Below are 14328 nucleotides of genomic sequence, written 5' to 3'. Positions count from 1 at the left end.
TAGGACCTTGCATACACACTGCATTATTTTAAAGTTGCAAGGTGTTAAGATAATAACTGAAATTGTAAAGCTTTGATGCTTGTAATAAAAGCATCAAGGGTCCATTTCCTCTGTCCTTTATCTCTTGTGTGTTTGGAAACTGTTTTTTCTTAGTATTCATATACCTAGAATCATTTCCCTCCTAAAATTTCTGCTGGTAATTTTACGTCTTTTCTAACATTTGCTTTCATGAGGATTTTCAAAGATACTGATTGGTGGTAATGGGAAAGTTAATGTAGGTAATGATGAACCTCTAATGAAGTCTATTTCTCTTTGATGTTAATCCTGTGTGTGTAAGCCCCCAACAGGGTTTTAGAGCCAGAATTACAAAAGCATGCTTTATATCCNAAAAAAAAAAAAAAAAAAAAAAAAAAAAAAAAAAGGCATCAACTAATTGTTTTATTTTTCTAGCAAATTCCAAGTGCCATTGCAGGCACGCTCAGTCCCCAAGGGATTATGGTGCCAGCATCAGCATTGCAGCAGGGAAATGTAACTATGGCAACAGTAGCAGGTATGACACAGTAAAGAAGAACTGGCACCTTGCTCTTCATTTTGATTTATTTTATAGCTGTTACAGAAGATACACAATTACTTAAAAAAATTTTTTTTTAACTCTATTAAAGTCTGAAAAGTTGTTGTTATAATACTGTCAAGTGCCTTACTGGTTTCTGAATGTTAGTTTAATTTCTATGTGTACCAAATACATATATGTGAGTGGAGGTTAGAATTTAAATATAATTTTAAGAGAACTTTCTGTGCAACACTACTTTTGTTAAAAGTCATTTCAGAGACTGGGGTTTTTTTACTCATTTTTCAAAAACAAAAATCTATTTGACAAAGACATGGTTCTTCCATGTACCTGCCATTGGCCCTTCTATCCTGCTGCTCCTTTGTGCAGGCACTGGCATTTCTGTAGCGGCTCAGTGATTGACTGAAAATTATATGGCCAAAACCATGTCTCTTTTTGCTAGGTTACCACATAGCTGCACAATTGCAAGTGCCAGCACTAGCAAGATACAGATGGGAAGAAGGGTAGGACTGCCCATTCCAGCATTAGCCTGCACTTAGGTCAGCAGAAAGTTATGATCAAATCACAACATTAGGCATTTATGTCTAGAAAGTGTTTTGGGGGCTGTGAATCATAGTCTCTGAAGTTTGTCTAGTTAGACACTTCAACTTCAGAATTTCAAAGACAATTCTTCTTTCAGTATTTGCTGTTGGCTGGCTTCAACATCTCCCATGGAACATGGTGAATGTTGTGGGGCTTTTTTGGTCCGTGTTCTTCCCCAACCCCATCCCTCAATTTATTGACTTCCTGTATAAGGAACATTATTGCCTGACTTGGATTTGTAAATTCTACTTTTTTGGACTCAGATGCCTAACTATCAGTCACTGCAGTGCAAATATTTTGACACTAAAGAATTCAAAGTCATCAGAAGCATTAGATTTAGCATATTTAAAGTACAGGGAAACATAATCAAATTTAGCTTGTGTTTTTGTGGATGGAATAAATTGTAATGTAATGAAGAACACATCTTACGTGTCTACTAGAAAAGAATAACTGATACATTATTAAAATTGTAATATTGTCTGCAGTGATATGTTTATTTAAAGAGAATGAATATTTGAAGTGCTTTTTCTTATCTATAATATTTTTGTTGGGTTTTTTTGTTTGTTTGAAGGGGGGACAGTGTATCAGCCTGTCACTGTGGTCACTCCACAAGGTCAAGTAGTGACACAAGCACTGTCACCTGGGACTATTCGGATCCAGAATTCTCAGGTTTGTTTCATTGGCTTTATAGAAAAGTGTCCTGGGCTCAAATAAATCTTATTGTTTTTAAGAGTTTTGGTTTAAATCTGACACACTGACAGAATGAGCTTTGTGCACAAGCATATACTAACTAATGTAAAATTAATGCAAGCACTGCAGTAAGAATTATCAGTTTTATAACATGTCATAAGGTCCCAGAGAGATCTCCATTGACCTAACAGATTGTCATCATTTCTAGCTGTTACCTTTCTTTTTTTCTTGATGGCAAAAAAGTGTTTGTACATGAGTAATTAAAAGACAGATACCTTAAAGCAGTTAAATAGTAAACACTTTTTCAATGATTAAGGCCTTTCTAATTGTTGAGCTAGGTTTATGGCAGCATGGATTTATGGTATTGCATTATGATGCCACTGCTGGTGTCAGAAATTTGACTTTTTGTCAAGAAGGTTGCCACCAGTACTGTGAAATGTATGTAGCTCTGGATTTCTGTATGTTGAGAAGTATCTTGCCATAAAACTTTCAAAATACTGAGTTGAGACTATGGGTGACTTTCACATAGTGCTCATCAAAGCATATCCTAAAAGGTAGGGGCCAGCACTCTTTTTGGGAGGCTCTTTAGAGTTGGATCAGGAGAGCCTGAAGAAAACAATAAGGAAAAGGAAGCGTGAAAATGAGACAATCTGAAGTTATGGAGAACCTTGCAAGCTTTCTCTTAGAGCAGAAAGCAGTAAATCAAATCTTTCAGAAACCTGGAGCCAATTGAAAATGTGAATCAGGAGCTATCATCTCCACAGTATAAAAATCTGCTGGTAATCACTGACTCTCTGTCTTCTCTTCTTCCTTCTCCCCTCCTAACTCCCGCCAAAAGTATGCCTAGAGCATTCTTGTCTTCTTTTTATTGGCAGTAGCATGTATGTACTTGCCCAGATTCTGCCTTAGAATACATGCAGTTCTGTCCTTAGATATCTTTTGGAAAGAAATGTGTAAAATTATTCTCCTAGACTGAAGTGTTTTCGAAGAAAAATGATTTTTATCCCTCTGACAGGGGAAAAAATAAGATACTGCATAGAAAATAATACCTATAGCTTATAAATAAAAAAAAGCTTGCCCTTCAATATATATCTGTGGCTTCCCTTGATGTTAATAGGAATCTCCAAACCCGCTTGTACCTAGGTTTGGGCCTGTATTCCTTGTCAACTGTGGGAGAAATCCCTCTTCAAATCAGACTATTCAGGATGTAAAATGTTATTTTGGAAAGAAAAATATGCTCCAAATATCTAAATGTGTGTGTGTGTGTATATAAATATAAAAATATATCTATCTATCTATCTATATATACACAAACACACATTACAACAAGTGTGTGTGTGTATATGTGTATAGATGTATATACACACACACGCACACACACATACTTGTAATTTGTTAACATAAATCTAGCTCAGAAATTACTTTAAAACTTGTTTTATACATGGCATAGACATGACTGGCTTGAAGAAATTGTTCTGTGTTGTTTGAAAAATTTGTTCTAGAATGATTGAAGTTATAGTTGTCTGAAAGAGTATCTCATATACAATTTGTGTATTGTTTCTTATTAATTTTGCCGAAATGCTGAAGAACATATCCACTGATGTTCACAGGTGGTCTTTCTTTTTCTTTTCCTAACCTGTGTGCAAAGGATTTGGTGAACCCATAGGAAATGAAAAAGGAAGCAGAAGTGAGAGAGAAATATGAACCTTTAGAGAAATAGTAGCAATGTTGTAAAGTGAATCAAGAATTCTGCAGTTGCCTGAACCTTTTCCGCTTGATAGGCCTTTGCATATACCTTCCTGCTCTTTGAGAATTTAGATTTATTTAGCAGAACCTTAAACATCTTTGTTTGGGACTGTAGCACAATAGTTAATTTTACTTTAAGTCCTTAAAGTTCTTAATCGTAACTATTTTAGTTTCCATAGTTGCTTATATCTGCACATAGTCAGTATATCAGGTTGCCAGTTCACATTGCATTTTACACTTACTTTTCAGCATATGCAAATGACTACATAGGGTGGCAAGTCCATTACATTCACAATGTAGCACAGAGCAGTACACAGGCTTATTAGCCTGAAGTCTAGTATGTAGGTGGGTTTTAGTCTAAATTATGGTAAAACACAAGGTCACATAAATGGCCTGACAAGAGCTGCAATTCTTAAGACAGAAAAGTTGCATGAAATGTGAAAACTATAGAAATCTGATACAGCATTTCCCCTGGATAAGGACGCTTTGAATGATACTGCAGGAAAGCTGCTATTGCAAGCCTTCCTTATCAAATAAAGTATTTTTTTATAACCAGTGTTCCTAAAAGCCTAGTTTCTTTTCATTCCTTCTATAAATTAGTTATTCACACATTAATACAAAGTACTGCTATTACTATGTTAACTTCTTTACTTCTTCTCAAATAATATTTGCAGCTTCAGTTGCAATTAAACCAAGATCTAGGCATCTTGCATCAAGATGATGGCTCGTCAAAAAACAAAAGAGGAGTTCTTCCCAAGCACGCTACAAATGTGATGAGATCTTGGCTTTTTCAGCACATAGGGGTAAGGACTGAAGATGATCAGGAGTCACAGGGTTTCAGACAACTCTTTATGTAATCTCTTATGATTTGCTTCATAAAGAAGGTAAATTTATTTTGCTGTCTTTTGTGTAATCCCAGCTCAGTTTTTCCCAAAATCATTTGGAATAGTTCCACAGAGTCTAATCAGTTGATTTTATTATTATTTTAATAAATATATTACATTTGCACCCCACGATCTCAATAAACATTGTTAAAAGGGATCTTTCCTCTTTTCAGTGTGTTGAGAATGCAGTGCTCTCTACACCCTGCTTTGTGGCACAATGAAAAATAGTTCCATATATTTTTTTTTTGTGTGTGCAGGAGAACTTCAAATTTGAGGAGATTATTCCCCTTTCAACAACCCTTCTGACACGTGCCAATTGTGTTCCTGGTCTACTTGTGCTTACAACAGAATGTCTTTCTGTTGCAAAAATATTTGTCCTTGAAGGATAAATAGGTTTTAAGTTATATTATAGTGTATAACTGATGGGTATTTTCTGTCTTTAGCAATAGATTTTACAACAGACAAATGATACAGGAAAACTGCATGTACATTTCTGTGTTACGTGCATTCTTTTCATCCATTTGTTTCAGGGTAGCTTTATTTAGCTAGAAGAGGCTTGTCAGTACTCTCATGTGACATTGCCTTTAGACAGCATAACTAATTAGATCTTATCACATGCTGTGTTGCCCAGAGATCACGCTGTTTAATACGGTCAGCCATGAGAAGATTTTTCTTCTGAACTAGACATCAGCAATTTAGTGGTATCATATACACTTTCAAGGGTAAAACCAGTTTTGTGTAGTAAAGTACTCTTTGTTAAACGATTTTATCTGTAAAAGTTCGTGAGGTTTCTTAAGTTTGTTATTAATGAGTCAGGTGGCCTTAGTCTAGCAGCTTTAATCAGTTGTAAGAAAAGAGTCCTAATTTTTGATGAGCAGATGAAATGAAAGCTTCTGCCTTTTTTGTTTGCTTTTTGTCCTGTTTAGCATCCATATCCAACAGAGGATGAGAAGAAACAGATTGCAGCACAAACAAATTTGACACTACTCCAGGTTAACAACTGGTAAGACCAGAAATTCTTACTTAATGTCTGTAACTGTCTCCACATGCTTGCAGCACACAGAAATAGTTAAGAGTATAACTTGGACATCTGGAGTCGAACTTACTGTACATAGTACATGCATGTTATTTTTATAATACATAAACTGTATTAATACTTGTGCCATTTAAATTCAATAATGACTCTGTAAAACTTTGCAACATTAAAGAATTTAATTTTGTTCTATAGCTGAAGGGATGGAAACTCTTCCGTTTCTTTTGCAAGTAAAGAGATTCAAGTTAAGAGGATTTAGTGACCTGTGTAAAGGCTCTGAAAAATGTACCCTAGTAATCATGGTTGCAAAGGTTTAAGAAGTTACTGCCAACAGGTATTCCTTTTCTTCTGTCGAAAGGTACTATCCCCTGAGCAGTGATGTCCAAATGGAATGTCTCAGTGCCTCAACTACTCGTTTCATGGGTTGACATCTTTTAACATATCTTATTTTCACTAGAGATATAAGATAAGACACCTGTCCCTGAAGAGGAGGAGCAGGGGTGCCAACACGCATCATATTCTGCTCAGGGTATTGATTCCTAAAATTGTTGCAGCTAAGTCCAACAGGACTCTTCCTCAGATTTCAAAGATGATGCTGGCTGTGTGACTGCAGTGGGATTCATTGAGGAAATACTTGAGATAGTGGCAGTGCACAAACTCCAAAAGTGGAGCAATATAACTATGTTTGCATGGCATGGTGGTAAGAGAGCTCTTTGGTACTGGGAGTTGACTAATGTCTCTGCAAAGCGTTGTATTGCACTGCGTGAACCTGCCAGCTCCACCCTACTTCTTTCCACTGCAGGTAAAGATGGGCCCTCCATGTGTTTTGGCAGATTTGGCAGGGAATGCTATCCACAGTCACAAGACAACTCCTACTTCCTGCAACAGCTAGCCACAGTGAAACTGATTCAGTTAATTGCTGGTAGCGAAGTGAGATGTGGGTTAAGTATTTTCTTGTTCACTAGCAGAAAGGGGAAGGGCAGCAATTAGCAGTCTAAAGTAAACAGGTGGAGATCAAGGAGTGAAAAGGAATTGGGAAAGATCTGAAAAATGTGTTTGATATTGTCTCTTGGATCAGGAACTAGGCCTGGCAAAGCCAGGGAGCCTATAAAGTCATACAGGAGCTTAGGGTAGTAAATTAAACCTCACCAAACAAGTAGTTAAGGTAGGGGCTAGATTTTAGGTGATCCCTAATGAGAGGAGTATCAGCTCTTTGAGTTGTGCTGTTGGCAAGTTTTCTGGTGATTAGCTTTTAATAAGGTCTTGAAAATGTGCATTTGTCATGCTGTTTGGAGAATTTCTTCCTCTGGAGAGGGGGGGGGAAAAGGTTGCTAGCAGCAAGATGAGAGGCCTGCTTTCTTAGCTTGTTCGGCAGTACTGAAGGATGCCAGTGTTTTGGGAGCAGTTTCACATGTTAAAAGGAATGTCAAGCCAAGCTGGTAGGGAGAAGTGACATTTTGCAATTTTAATGTTTCTGATTTAATTTCTTTTTCATTGTATACTTGTGAAGCTGAGAGAGAGAGAGAACATTTACAGCCTTCTGGTCATAAGTATTTCTTATCCTTGATTGCGTTTAGGTTTATCAATGCTAGAAGGCGAATTCTTCAGCCAATGCTGGATTCCAGTTGTTCCGAAACTCCAAAAACAAAGAAGAAAACAGCTCAAAACAGACCAGTTCAGAGGTTCTGGCCTGACTCCATTGCTTCAGGAGTTGCTCAGCAGCAATCTAACGAGCTTACAATGTCAGATGGTAAGAACTAGCTAGAAAACAGATCATAAAGTTAATTCCTCTATAACATGGAATTTGAGTGTTTGATAGGTTTGGTGGGAGGAGACCTCTCGATATTTCTGTATGACTGTGTTTTTAATTTGGAAAAACAACAGAAATGTGTCATTTTTTTCATCTTTAAATTTGTTTCTGTGTTTTGGGGGGTGTTTTATTGGAAACTATGTTAAGAAACTTTTGGTTTTATTTCGAAAGTTATGAAATGATGTAACAAGGGTTAGATGTGCAACTACGTTCTCTCGGAATGTGCATATACATCAGTAGTATTCTATTTGATTAGCAATGTTGGACTACACTTTCAGCTTTGTGATTCTCCATCCTGTTCACATTCCTTTCCGTATTGCTAGAGGGGCTGAGCATCTGCAATTCTATACATGCCTCATGTGTTTCAAGTTGAGCACTGAGAAGCAGGGAAGTACAATAGAGCTTCCAAAGATTTTGCTTGAAGTAACTTTGTTAGCAACAGATCAAACTAAAATATTTCTCTTTCTTAAATTGAATCTAACTGCTTTAATCTCAGGACCATCCTTTCTTTCCTGCAGCCTGCTGCTTTATTACAAACTACAAACAATTACAAACTTGTAGCAGCTTTTCCCTCAGCCTCTGCTGGATCTGACAACAGCTTTATCCATTTAAGTCATCTTGAATATCTCTGAACACTCCCATTTTTCTGCAATGAATTAAGCTGCAATGCTCTGCAAGAATTATCTTGCAATGACTTGAGTGGAGAATTGTTGTAATGACTGTCCATAACACAGCTAAGTTTAAGGTTTTGAGCCAGCTTTAATTCTGGGACTTCTTAATATTTAAGTTCTTGACAACTTAAATAATGCAGCTTTTATTTTAATGCAATTCCTTAGGTTTTCTTTCTGTTRATTAGAAACAAACTGTTATATATAACTCTGTATTGCTTAAAAATAGTAAACCAAGAAAGATGCTAAAGTGTTATAATTATGCCTTTCCAGGTGCTGTTGTAACAATTACAGCTCCAGTCAATATGAATGTAGACAGTCTCCAGTCTCTGTCATCCGATGGTGCTACTTTGGCTGTTCAGCAGGTTATGATGGCAGGACAAAGTGAGGATGAGTCTGTAGACAGCGGCGATGATGATGGAGGAGATCTCTCAACAACAAATATCAGTGGGCTGGTCTTGGATAACAGCGATTCTCTGCAGTAGGAATCAAGACAGAGTGACAAAATGTTTAGGAAAAAGAATGAACTGACTGACTGTTTTTATAGTTTGCACAGCAAACATTTTACACAAGTTTTATTTCTAATATGTTTTATATGTAGATATAGAAGGGTGCACTTTTTTTGTATTTCATAGTAAGCTTAAAGAGTGTTTTTGCAGGTGCAGCAACTTCTTTCAAATGTGTTTTTTTCATTTCTTTTCTTTTTCTTATTTGAGAAAATTATATCTAGTAATATAAAGAACCGCATAAGCACCCCTTTGTTCTCTGATGAATTGGAAGTGCTGCAGTTTCTAAAGAATTACGCAGTTTCAATTAGTGCTGTTATTTAACACAGCTCTTGATGGGCAGGTGATGTAAATTTAAAGCATGTGACACTAGTGTGTGGAACTTGATCATTAAGTTAGATGCATATATTTGAAAGATGCTTCTGCACCTTAAAAACTGCTAGTCTGAGGTGGACAGCAACACACAAAAAGAAAATGGTGATGTGTGATTCAGTAGCGAATGTATGGCAATTTAAATAAGTTTAGTTTCTCTCATAGTCAGTGAGCCTGTTTATCATTTGCTATAAAAACTCCTATTTTTACCTTGCCGGGATTATTGGATAAAAAATATTTTTATAAATTCATTAGGAATTGGGATGACGACTGTATTAAGCAGGAGAAAAACAAATTTCCAGAGGGGAAAAATAAATGTTTAGTATTCCTATTTGGAAGGTCTGAAAACTGACCAAATTTAATAAACAAGACTACACTAGCGTTCTATGATTCTCAGCTATCCCATAGTGGTATAGTATATTTGATAATAGCATAAGAACGGCCCACTGTTTGATGGGATTTTGATATTGTCAAACTTTGATTTATATTATGTGTAAACTAATATTCAAATAACATTAACACTTTATCTAAACTTGTATCTGAAGATGTTTGCTAAATGAGTATTCAGGTAAGTAAATTCAAACACCCACAACACTTCCAGTTATTAGAGAAATTTAACAGTTTATAGTTCGTCCGTCTGATTCTAAAAAATGAAAAGTTGCCTATTATACAATGATGAATTTTGCTATCTCTTTGCTATTTCATTGCATTTGAAATATTTTTTCCCCCAGTACAAAAAGAAATAATTTATGGATTTATATAAAGTTTCTTCAAAGCTGAAGGTCACTACCAGAGTATACAGCAGGCTTATTAGAGTAGGAGATCCTTGTGTGTCCGTTAAAAACTGAGAACTTGTGATGAAAGCACATTTTTTTGTGTGGTAATAGATCATTTCTTTTTTTCCCAAAGTTTGGAGTCTGTGTCTGTCTACCCATGAACATTTACTTTTGGAACTTTATTTCCTGTTATTAAGTACAAGTAACAGACTCCAAGAGTCTCATGGTATGATCAAGGTCCTCTTTTTCTCCCAGTCTGTTTGTCCCTATCTAGGTTTAGATCAAAGACAGAAATTTCTTCTGATTTAGACCAAATCTAGTTRCATTTCTAACATGACAGGGAAAAGGACAGGGAAAAGCTTTTAAAATCTTAGACATTGTATTTGAGCAAAGCCCTTTAGCAAATGCAAAGATTGAATTGAATACTTAATTTTTGCTTCACAAAACGCTCAGGCATGTGCTTAGGTCTCATTGATTTCAGTAGGATTAAAGCATATATTTTTTGACATGCTGAAATGCTTGGAAGCAGATCTTTAAAGACTGTTTCACAAGGCAATTTTAAGTCAGTATGAAGAAAGATTTTGGAAAGAAATGTCATACTAGTGACTAGTAGCTGTTTTGAAAAATTGGTGTTGGGCTTTACTCAACACAAGTGATGTTTCTGCAATGGCTTTCACTTACTCCCAGATGGGGATTTTGCTTCTTGCTTCAAATGCAGTAATGATCTACTGCAGCTAGAGTTATGATTTCTAAAGAATTTGTTTTATTCTAACTTCTCCACTTTGCCACTAATGTGCCATGCTTATTAAAGAGCATAGTAAATGAATAATGAAAGATTTAATTAGAAAGACTTTGGCATAGCATAACTAACTTGAAGGCTATTGTGAAATCTAGTTTGACCCCAAAGTATTTAAAAAGACAACTATTGCGTACAAATCATGCTCCTCTGGAAACATTCAACCTACTGTTCCTGCAAATGATACCTGAGATGACTAGAACCGAGAAACAGATTATGTATTTTTCTTTTAAGTTACTTTTGTTTTAACTCCTCAAGCACTTTGTCATCCTCACAGTTTCTATTATATAATTGGTTTTGTTTGTTGGTTTGTGTAGGGGTTTTATTCAGGAACCCTTGTTCATATTAAATAGTGTGTTAATCCTAGTACTTCTAGCATGTAAACAGATAAATAATCTACTTCTCAGTGTGTACAGAGCTGTGGACAAATATGCGTTTTCCAGATCAGCCTATGCTGGAAGGGTAGGCCATTGCTCACTCTCCTTCCCCTCTCTGAGTAGAGTTGTTGCTGCCTCAGATCTACCAGCAGAGCTTTCCCCAGCCTGCTCCAAGGGAGGCTGGGGAGCAGCTCAGCCAGCACATCTGCGACGGTAGCAAGCAGTGCAGGGAAGGGCAAAAATGGGCAAAACTTCTGTGGTTTATAGATATATAACAGGCATTTGCCTATCCTTCAAGACTAACAGAACTGAGATCTTAAAAAAGAGAGGGCATTGATACCATTTAATCTGTATACAGCTGGCTGGAAGAGGGTTCAGAAATATGTGCTGTTTATCTCGCCTTTTGAACTCAGTTGGAAACAACTGGGCTTCAGGGCTTGCAGATTTCTGAAAGTTTAATTTTTGGAACAAATTATTGTCTGATTAGTTGTTTTCATTGTTCTCCCCCCCCCCCCTTGCAGCAGAAGTTTTAATCTCCTGAAATGTTTGCAACCTTATCTTCAGCTAGTGTATAAATACCTGGAAAATGAAGCAAACTGGAAAGTTACTATGAAAGGGAGAAAATGGAGTAGTTTTACTGGCAAATCAAAAAAAAAAAAGTGAAGTGAATTATTAAAACTGAAAAAACTTTATCAGTATAATCAAAGATATCACAACATATAGAACTCAAACCTTCTCTTTTAATTGAGTTAGAATTTTGTAGTTGATATGAACTGCACAGAAGTGCTTGTTCTTTTCATGACTTTAAATAGAAAAAAAGTGGTGTTCTTCCCTTTTTACCATGTAAGAAAGATTACTGGTTTAAGGGAAGCATCGCTGTTCAGGAAAGGTACATGTTTACATTAGACAGTTAGTTACAAAGTCTTCATAGGGGACCTAACTTTAAACCCATCTATAATTCCCCCCTTCCCACCCAAAGCAATTAAAGTCACATTCATACGTAATAGAAGAGCTAGTTTGTTTTAAAAATCAGTGTATCTCTTCTGCAATTATGATTACTGAAACTCAATCTTTTTTCAGTGTAATCTAGATCATTAACCCAAAACAGGGTTCTCAGTCCACTTTTTCCAAGATTTCTATATTAAGCAAGCCAATTTCCTGTTATTCTTTAGCATTAGGAACATTGCTTTTAGAAAATCAATTCCAAATCAATCAGTGGATATTTAAAAATAACTGCTCCAAAGAAATAATCATGTTAGAATTAAACATTTAGAATTGGCAGGTATGGCTCTGGCTCTGCAGACAGTTTCCTAGATCTGGTTAGGGGATCAAAGAGGCGTCCAGCTAACCTCAGCGATACTCCATAAGGTTGCATCTTAACTGCAAGAGAATTGCTCCCTTCTTCTGGTCCCTGCTTATGATTAGGAAGCTTTTGGAGAGCCCTCCATCTTTCTCCTGCCTGCATGCCTCAGTTTGCTTCTGGAAACCAGGGTAGGGCGAGGGGATTAGAAGGGCAGGAATGCGTGTGGAGCTGGTGTGCACCAGGTATTCTTTGGTCAGACTATGGCCAGAAGATGCACCTAGACCGAGGAACTGGAGTTCCTACTTCCTGTGCTTTAAAGGTAACTTCAGGTTTATGGATCTTCTTGTGGAGCAGGGCCACAGAGACTTAATGCATGGATAATATATCTATTTGTTTCTCTAATCACATGGAAAAAGAATTAGAAGGCAGTTCAACTTCCTCACTTCATGAACTTGAAAGCCAAAAGAATGAAACGAAGTCTTTCCGAGGGATGATAGTTTCATAAAAACTATTAGCCTTGTAGCAGTTAAAGTTATTTTGAAAAATGAAAACACATGCATTTAATTGTAATTAAAGTTGATTTAAGATTTATTTTCTGAAGCTGAGTCATCTTGGGAGAAAAAAAATTAATAAGCATTTGTCTATGCAAGACGAAAGTCAAAAACCTGTATGAATCAGCCATTTTTAGGTGCTGTATTGTTGTTGTCTTTTTGGCTTCTGTTACTTTGATTAATCTTTTAAACCTTTCAGCCTTAAATTCAGCTTAGTTTTAGAGCTGAATAGGCAAAATGTAGTTCTGAAATCCTGTTGGAAATGTAACTGAACTTCATTCACTCGTGAAAATCTTGCATGTTAAACAATAGAAGAGAAATGTTTTGGTTCCCTAGTAATAAATTCATACTATCACCACCTCCTAAAAACAAAGCTAGCTGATAAATATCCATGGAAAATACAAGTTTAACTGTAATGGTCAAATGATCAAATCATCGGTCTTATGCTGAATACACTTTGCTCTTTACTGTTCAGTGTGGCTGAATAGTAAAGCAGGTTGGCTTCACCAAACTCAGTGGGGCTTTTCCCCCCACTTTGGCTTAATAAGTTCTTTCAAATAGGTTTTGGGTTGTATTATTTCAAGTCCTAAAATGACTTGATCTCCCAGTGTAAAGTATAGTAAAATTGGCACTTGTGTGCTCTTAAATGATTTCTCAAATCTTATTACTTGGTCATTGTTGTCTCCTGGAAATACAAAATCTGTTCTTTTTCTGTGACTTAGTTCTTTAGGACCAGCTGAGTGAGCACAGCTGTTTTGCCAGAGAAAAGCAATGTGGGAGAAAGCAATGAAGCGCCTTACCAACCTTGTAGACTGCTATAAAGATATTTAACTGGTGTTAATTGAACCCAATGTTTTCAGATAGTGACGGAAGTGGCCCATAAATCTTTCAATGGTTTAGCAACATTTGGTTTGTACAACTGACAATCTTTAAAATGTGAACCCTGTATTATTTTTTTCTCCCCTGGAGTGATTGTTAAGGGATTTTGTGAAGCAACTGATCTATCAAAAGATAAAATTAAAAATCAGAATGTGCTTCATGGGTGATGTATTTTTACACTACTGTTCTCTGTGAACTTAAAAACGCATCTTTAAAGTAAAGCATTCACATTACATTAGCAGTATTGTTTGGCTGAAAGACATATGTTTTCAAGAAATCTTGAGCATAGTTTCAAACTAGTTAACCAATTCTTGGCCAGGAAGAATCTTTGGTCTTTTTGTTTGTTTGGGTTTTATTGTTTATGCAAATGCAGAAAAATGTTTACTAGTTCTTAACAGTATGGGGATTTTTATTATGCTTTTGTAATGCAGGAGCAGCTTTTAAAGAAAGAATTAGCAGGTAAATAGCCCATAATGTGTGTGACTTTTTTTTGTTTGTTTGTTTCAAAATTGTTAATTAAAATGGCATGGACATCAAACTTTCAGTAATGGTTCCAAGCATATATAGTACTGACTTATTTGAAAAGGATTCCCCCATGCAAGTCCCATGTGCTAGCTTTTTTAGCCAGATAGGCTGTAATGCATTTCCAAAAATATCATGTTTTATTAGATCAGAAATCCTCAGAAAATGAGCAGGCTTCTAAGAAGATAGTTGCAACAACTCCTCTCTAGCAAGAAACTTGAATTCATTCCTGCAGTGGGTGGGAATCTCATTCAGCAAAAAGGAA

The 14328-nt window shown here is 36.2% G+C and overlaps 1 protein-coding gene across 2 annotated transcripts in view; it reads left to right on the top strand.

Moving 5' to 3' along the window:
- Window positions 1-14085, top strand: part of PKNOX1 (PBX/knotted 1 homeobox 1) — a 45677-nt gene extending 31592 nt beyond the window's left edge. The window contains exons 8-13 of one of the 2 annotated variants that reach the window (XM_026070688.1): window positions 451-550; window positions 1722-1819; window positions 4261-4389; window positions 5397-5473; window positions 7081-7253; window positions 8255-14085. In XM_026070688.1, the coding sequence (XP_025926473.1) occupies window positions 451-550; window positions 1722-1819; window positions 4261-4389; window positions 5397-5473; window positions 7081-7253; window positions 8255-8466 (789 nt within the window). In that variant the 3' untranslated portion in view covers window positions 8467-14085. The remainder of the gene's footprint in view (window positions 1-450; window positions 551-1721; window positions 1820-4260; window positions 4390-5396; window positions 5474-7080; window positions 7254-8254) is intronic. The other variant, XM_026070689.1, reaches the window with a different exon arrangement.
- The last annotated feature ends 243 nt before the right edge of the window (window positions 14086-14328 follow it).

Source organism: Apteryx rowi, unplaced genomic scaffold (assembly GCF_003343035.1).
Source record: "Apteryx rowi isolate R43461 unplaced genomic scaffold, aptRow1 scaffold_317, whole genome shotgun sequence".
NCBI classification, from domain to species: domain Eukaryota; kingdom Metazoa; phylum Chordata; class Aves; order Apterygiformes; family Apterygidae; genus Apteryx; species Apteryx rowi.
The sequence above is the reverse complement of the archived record's forward strand: the minus strand, read 5'-3'. Positions and strand labels throughout refer to the sequence as shown.